Source organism: Colletotrichum fructicola (assembly GCF_000319635.2).
Source record: "Colletotrichum fructicola Nara gc5 chromosome Unknown KSG_Nara_v1_contig01, whole genome shotgun sequence".
NCBI classification, from domain to species: domain Eukaryota; kingdom Fungi; phylum Ascomycota; class Sordariomycetes; order Glomerellales; family Glomerellaceae; genus Colletotrichum; species Colletotrichum fructicola.
The window spans coordinates 7,960,848-7,967,627 of NW_027094051.1; the positions used below are offsets into that span (position 1 = coordinate 7,960,848).

Sequence of the window (6,780 nt, forward strand, 5' to 3'; positions counted from 1 at the left end):
CTTAATTGCCGGATACCCATTACTTGAGTAGTTAAATCAAAGCGTTTTGCTTCTACATCTTGAATTGTGATGCTTCAAGTGTTGGTGAGGGCACAGCTGTGCAGGACCGACAAGTATAAGACGACGGATGACGCTGAGTGTTGTACTCTGGTAAGGTATGGTTTATTTGATTCAATTGATCTTGCATTCAGCCGTCTACGGCTCTTTAGGGTATATCCTTTGATTCATTGCTCTGGCGTCTCTCGCCAGGCTGGTCTCATAATCATGATCATCGCTTCCCTACTTGGCCCACGGTGCCTTGGTCAAGGTGACCTGTGCATCCGTCGAGCCGCCCTGGGCCTGCGCACCGGGAGCAGGCATCGGGAGCATGCCCGGAGCTGGCGGCGCACCCGATGTAGCCGCCGGCGGTTGTCTCGTGTACGGCATACCACCAGGCGGGGGTATTCTGGCACCAGATGGCGGTGCGGGTACTCTCGGCGGCATCACCTGCCCGCGGCCTGCCGCCCACGGTGCCGCTGTGCCTGCTCCCTGCGGTGGTGGCGGGGCTGTCGTTGCAGGGTAGTTGTACGACGGCTGGTTCGCGGCGTGGACGGACGGGGCGACGGGAGCGGCATCGGGGTCCTGGTCCCAGGAGAAGAGGGAGCCGAAGGTGAAGTGCTGGACGACGGGGAACTTTTGCAGGACCTCCGCGTTGAACATCTTGAGCATGCCCTGCGCCGTGTCAGTAACCACTCGTTAGCACCGGAGACGAAGACCTTACCTTGTTGATCTTGCCCCAGCCGGCTTGGACGCCAGATACGTCGAACAAGATGGGGCTGTGTTCCCAGAATGGGCCCTTCTTGACGTCGTTGATGAACCCCACGGCGGAGAAGTACATGTTCTCTGTCCTCTGCTCCTCAACGACGGCCGCCTTCACAATGTCTCCCGTCTTGGGCGCCCCGCGGACGGACCCCTCCATCGGCATCGGCTCCGCGGAGCCTTGGGTGATTGGGGTTGTGAGCTGTGCTGAGCCAAAGATGTAGGGGAGGAAAGAGTGGTCGTCCAGCCCCCAGACGCCATGCGAGCCCGCGGGCTCGAGGGTGTATGTGAGGATGAGCTTGCGCACGACGCGGAGGTAGGGCTCGATTACGCCGAGGACGATGGCGCGGTCCGTCGCGGCGGGGTCGGCTTCGGAGCCATCGCCGAAGAAGCCCAGCTTGTAGAGGGAGCCCAGGAAGGCGAGGAAGGCGAGCTCGTGGCCCGTGCCGTAGTCGAGCCTCTGCGACGACCCAAAGGAGCCGAGGAGGTAGGAGAGAAGCTCGGATGAGGGCGGTTCGGAGGAGGGCGTCGTCGGGAAGGAGAGGACGGCGGACGGGATGTGCTCGGAGAGGAGGGCCGGTGCGCGCTCGGCGAGCAGCTCGTGCCACTTGCGGAAGGAGACGTTGCCGAAGCGGCGGGGTCCGGGATCCGGGGGCGCGAGCTCGATCAGGGACTCGGCGGCGGAGAGGAGGTTCTGGAGGGCCTTGATCGGGGCCGGGAGGCGGTCGCTCGTGGGCGGCGGGACGGAGGTGAGGGGGTAGGTTGTCGCGGGGCCGCCCGAGGGGGAGCGGCGCGGGCAGAGAGATCGGTTTAGTTGGAGGAGGAAGAGGAGGATGTCGCGATATGCGGTTGTGGTGAGGAATGTCGCGAGGTCGGTGCCGGTGTTGATGCGCTTGGTGGGGGTTTGGAAGGTGTGAGGGGTCGTCTTTGGCAGAGGTTTGATGGTAGGCAAGGAGGAGGGTTGCGCTGGCGGCGCTGATACTGATGCTGGAGGCTCCATGATGGCTGTCTCGTTTCCAGCTTGGGCGAAGCTGGTTTGAGAACGTGGTATGAGATTTGTGACGATTGAATCTTGAAAGCTTCTGGAGCTTCAATGGAGGGGTGTGACGACAGTGTCTGCTTAGTCATCGGTGATGAAGACGAGAACAAGCCACACCTCCAAAGCAACTTCAAGAACACCACGACCACCTGTTCTCAGCACGTTCGACACACCAACAGCGCATTGTTTCTTTGGCGAGACTACACAGGCAACGGGCTGGCCTCTGCACCGGAAATGTTTCGAGTGATTCACTTCCCGGATTCTCTCTTGAGTCACGTCGGAAACCTGCTTCGCAACTTTCCCATCGGCAACTTCACATGCCTCCCCGATTGACTCTGGAGGTGAGAAGTCTCACCTGCATTGAATCCATTGACAACCTCTTGACGAGCTGCTTTCTTCCCTGGGCTTCGGCACGGCTAGCGCTGTCGTCCAACCCCTTGGATGAATCTCGATTCCGCGCCGTCCGCCGTAGCCGGCAGCGAATACGATTTGCTGGACGTCATTCGCATCTGCAATTCCAAAGCCTCGCAGCCGCCCGAGGCGATCAATTCAATCTTGAATTGAAATTATACAAGATTTTCAATTGGTTTTGTCTTCCCGACTTGCCGCAAGGCGGGCTGAGCCTAGCTTCAAACGCGATGGTCTGATGAGAACCAGACGACTATCGAGGCTAAACCTCTTTGGCAAGCTTCTTGAGAGCCTTCGATGCGAGATCTGCTGGCATCAACGCAGTCACTTGCGAAGTCCGAGGCGTATCTCCGTTGGGAAGCTCAATCATTCACTGCAGCACTGACTCTGCGGACATGGACCTCCATGTCAAACAGCAACATGTTCCAGACCAATCAACAACTCCACTTCGTTTCGGACGACCAGTGGAAGCTCTTATCTCGCTTGCTGCTTGGTCTCGTTGCCTGATATTCCATCTTCAATATGGTTCTCAGAAACATGTCTCCTGGCCTTGCATTATGCGGCTCCAACTCAGCCAAGCAGACACAGCCTTTCGTCTGAATGGTGCGACGTGTCCCGTTCCCGTCCTTTCAGCCTCCCGGAGCTGGAGCATCATACCGTCATAAGCTGTCGGAGCGCATACTGGTGGCGACCGCATCCGTTTCGTTCCGTCTCGGGTCTTGGGCGGGAGGACGATGGGAAAGCAGGGAACGCGCAGCCGCCTTTGCCGTGAGTGTGTGTGTGGTATGGATGGTGCTTCTCGCGGTCTGTTGAGAGCTGTGCTCGCCGTGCCGGAGTAATCGGTTCATCCGTCAGTTCAGTCTTTTGCCAAGGCAGTTGACGGATGCCTTCTCAACTATCCACCACACAACCATCACGAAAAAGCACAGCTGCAAGCTTCCGAAAGTGAGGCGGGTTTTGCACTAGGCGCGATTGCCGCTATTGTCGTTGTCGAGAGCTTCCTTTGAAAAAAGTTATATATGCCAACAGGTACCCCGGCGGTCTTAATGTCTGATCGTTTTCACGTCACTCCTTCAGAAGCTCTTTTCGATAGCCGTTGCCGTCCAAAATGTGGTTCAGCGTTGGAATCGCTCTTCTCGTCGGCCAAGCCTTGGCCACGCCTCACTCTCTGCAAACAAGACAGGGCAACGACTGCCCGCCCATTCACATCTTTGGAGCGCGGGAGACGACTGCGCCCCCGGGGTTCGGGGCAGCAGCCAAGATTGTCGACGATCTCACAAAAGCCAATCAGGGAGCCACGAATGAGGCCATCAACTACCCTGCTTGCGGCGGTGGTACGGACTGCTTGGGTGTGAGCTACGCCGACTCGGTCAAGAACGGCACAGACTCTGTAGCCACGGCTATCAATGATTTCAACAAGCGGTGTCCCCAAACGAAGATTGTCATGCTGGGGTTCTCGCAGGTGAGTCATCTGTCGGCGCGTACAGCACAGAAGCTAACGAAAACCAGGGTGCTCAAATCATGGACAACGCATACTGCGGCGGCGGTGACAGCATCGAAGGAGTCAAAAACACCAACGTGCTCATCTCGCAGCAAGCGTTGGGGGCAGTCAAGGTTGCCATCTTCATGGGAGACCCGCGATACGTTGCCGGGCTGCCCTATGAAGTGGGCACCTGCCAAACGAAGGGAGTAAGTGGCTCGGGTCTGTCAAGCACTTCACCGACTAACATGATCAGTTCGCTCCCCGACCCCAGGGCTTCCAATGCCCGTTTGGGAATAACATCAAGTCCTTCTGCGACTCGGCAGACCCCTTTTGCTGCAACGGCAACGACCCAGTAGCACACCTGCAGTATCCAAACATCTACGGCGACCAGATCAAGCAGTTTGTCAGCGATAAACTAAAGTAGACAGAGATACGAGACCATCGCGAGCAAAGTCTGCGACTGCTCGCGCTCGCACTCGGACACGTGCGGATGTGACAGAACACCCTCAGAATTCTCGGCCGCGCGTTCCTGGATATAATAGATGCCCGGGAGGGTGGGGATGGCATTGTGCTTTTCGAGTTGCTTTTGCCGAGCTCCAACTCCTACAACCGAGTTCGGCCAGACCGCAAAGTAAATATCCCGGCGTCTCTTAATAGAGGGTGCCATAGACGGCGCTCAGACCGACCGAGGGTTGGGTTGAAGAACCTAAGCATAGACGTAATTAATCGAGAATCCGTATTTAGAGACGTTGTCGGTTTCGCATGACCGAGTTCGGTGTGTGCTGCAGCTCTCCGGGAATCTCCAGTCGATCGCAAAGTCAATTGGATGTGTAAGCTTAAAGCTTCGTGACTCGATGAAGTTCTAGGTGTTGATGGTCTTCATAACCGTGTGGATAGAGGCATGTAAGAGTGGCTGAGCATTGTCGTCCGTGATCTTGGGTTGTGGCTGCTGTCTGACTAAGCGGGATAGACCCACCCATCAATCGTCTGTCCAATTAGCTTCACATCTAGCTTGAGCTGTCCGACGCGTTCACGATCCAGCTACCGCGTCTCGAACGACAACCCCGCAATCGGAATGCTCTGACGATCCCAACTGCTACCGTCATGCACCTAGCCGACAAAGTGACACAATGGCAAGAGCACGAACTGCCAAACCCGATGACGCAAGCACCGCCCCCGCCCAGGTGACAAGCCCCGACGCCGGAGCGCGTCGCAGTAGGCGATTGAGGCAGGACGACGTCGAGATAGGCGAACTACCGAAACCTAAGAGACCGAGGAAGAGCCAAGAGAATGTCGAGCAGGAGCCCGAAGACCAGGATGAGGCGGGGGGCGAAGATGTTGCCACAAGAGTGTGCCAAATCATGTCCAGAGGTGCGATCGCCGCTCACATGCCCTGCAGGAAAACAAGTCCACTCGAAGACGTGCTGGCTCGAATCTGAGGGTACACACCCTTCGAAAAGTCGCAGAGGATACGCATCGTAGGACGCAGCGTGCCTCCGAGGCGAACCAGACCACGAAACGGGTGTCGAGGAGGTCGTTTGCGTTGGAGAAGCGGCGTGTTCCACCGCGGCAAGAAGAGAGCCCCGAACCAGAGCTTCAGCACCAAGAAGACATTTACGATGTGCCCGTGAGTCCGCCACGAGGCAGCCAGCCGAGGCCCCGCGCGTCTCAAGACGAGTCTGAAGAAACGGGATCGAACCCTGAGGACGAGCTCTTTGTGCCGCAGGAAGAGGCCAGTGATGCGGATCTGTACGAGGAGCCGACGGGAGTGGGAAACGGAAACGACGAGGAGATTTCAGAAGAGACGCCCGAAGAAGCTGAAGAACAACCTTCCCCGTCTATCCAGAAACTCAGAGATATCGTCGTTGACATGGGTCCGGCTGCGCCCGACGCTGAACCCACCGACTTCACATACCCCGACGACCACTATATTTTCGCGATGCCTACGGGCGACGAGAAGACGGCATCAGCACCTTTCAAAACTCACACCCTCAAGTACATGACTGAGCTGATGAGCGGGTCTGGTTGGGCTAGAGGAATCAATCCACACGTCGCAGGGTCTCTGCCCAAGTCGAAAGTGAGCCGCGAGTTCTGGGATGATTTTGTTTTCTTGAAGAGCTTCTGGTCTGGCATGCCACGGGCACCCTACTTTGACGAACAGTGCGACTATTTGCACAACGACGATTTGGCGTCTCGGGCCAAAAAGGCCATCAAGAGGATTGACAGCTTCGTCACCGTGACCGTCGAGCGGGCCAAGAAGACATCCAATGGGTTTGAAGAGCTCATGCCCCCAAAGCCACTCACGAAAGACCTATACGAAAAGATTATACCCATGCTTATAGCAACTCTCAACAGCGTCTTCCAGAGAGGCGTGGCCGGCAAGCAGCAATGGCTTGGGACTTTTACGAAGTCGACTCTCCAGATTATGCAGAGGCTGCTGGCATGGATTCATCGGCTGTACGTGACCATGATGGATAGTCTCGCAAAGAGGCCGCGAGACCAGACCGGGACGCAGAGAAAGAGCCGAGAAAAACTCTCTAGACACCTGGTAGACCTCAAGGTGGAATTCAAGAACCTGGACGCAGAGCTGACGGCGGCCCCCTGGCGCAAGCGAGCTCACGACGAGAGAGTACGGCGAGCCTTGGAGGCCCAAGAGCGACAGCGTGTTCAGGAGGGGGAGAGGAGACGTTGGCAGCGAGAACTGGTTGACCGGCAAATTGCTGAACGATTCGCACATCGCGCAACTGCCGCACAGCAGACTCAAGCAGCGCAGCAGACTTCGACGGCACGGCAAAATCAGGGGCTGCAACCGGCAGCAACATCACAAGGCACATCGCAGCAGGACGGTACTAACGACTCCTGGTCGCTCGAAGCTGACAAGCACCTGCTCAAAATACTGCTCAACAACCCAAAGGTTCAGCCACAGTTCCTGGCGTGGGAGTTGGACCGGAGCATCGACGATGTGAGAGACAGAGTGGAGTTGCTGAAGCAAGCCGCCAGGACAAACGCTGCCAACAAGGGCACGCCGCTGCCAGCGTTCGCGGCCACCTGA

At 57.2% G+C, this 6,780-nt stretch overlaps 3 protein-coding genes across 3 annotated transcripts; 2 read left to right on the top strand and 1 right to left on the bottom strand.

Annotated features, from left to right (window-relative positions):
* Positions 1-279: 279 nt before the first annotated feature.
* RRD1 (Serine/threonine-protein phosphatase 2A activator 1) lies at positions 280-1,798 on the bottom strand (the record flags this gene model as incomplete). Its single annotated transcript, XM_032035248.1, has 2 exons — positions 280-711; positions 761-1,798. The coding sequence occupies 2 exons, from the start codon at positions 1,796-1,798 to the stop codon at positions 280-282; spliced, it is 1,470 nt and encodes a 489-aa protein (XP_031885713.1).
* A 1,555-nt stretch (positions 1,799-3,353) lies between these two features.
* Positions 3,354-4,152, top strand: axe-2-4 (Acetylxylan esterase 2; the record flags this gene model as incomplete). The annotated part of the gene is made up of 3 exons (XM_032035249.1): positions 3,354-3,707; positions 3,755-3,934; positions 3,982-4,152. The coding sequence occupies 3 exons, from the start codon at positions 3,354-3,356 to the stop codon at positions 4,150-4,152; spliced, it is 705 nt and encodes a 234-aa protein (XP_031885712.1).
* A 706-nt stretch (positions 4,153-4,858) lies between these two features.
* CGGC5_v002270 (uncharacterized protein) lies at positions 4,859-6,780 on the top strand (the record flags this gene model as incomplete). The annotated part of the gene is made up of 2 exons (XM_032035250.1): positions 4,859-5,077; positions 5,128-6,780. The coding sequence occupies 2 exons, from the start codon at positions 4,859-4,861 to the stop codon at positions 6,778-6,780; spliced, it is 1,872 nt and encodes a 623-aa protein (XP_031885711.1).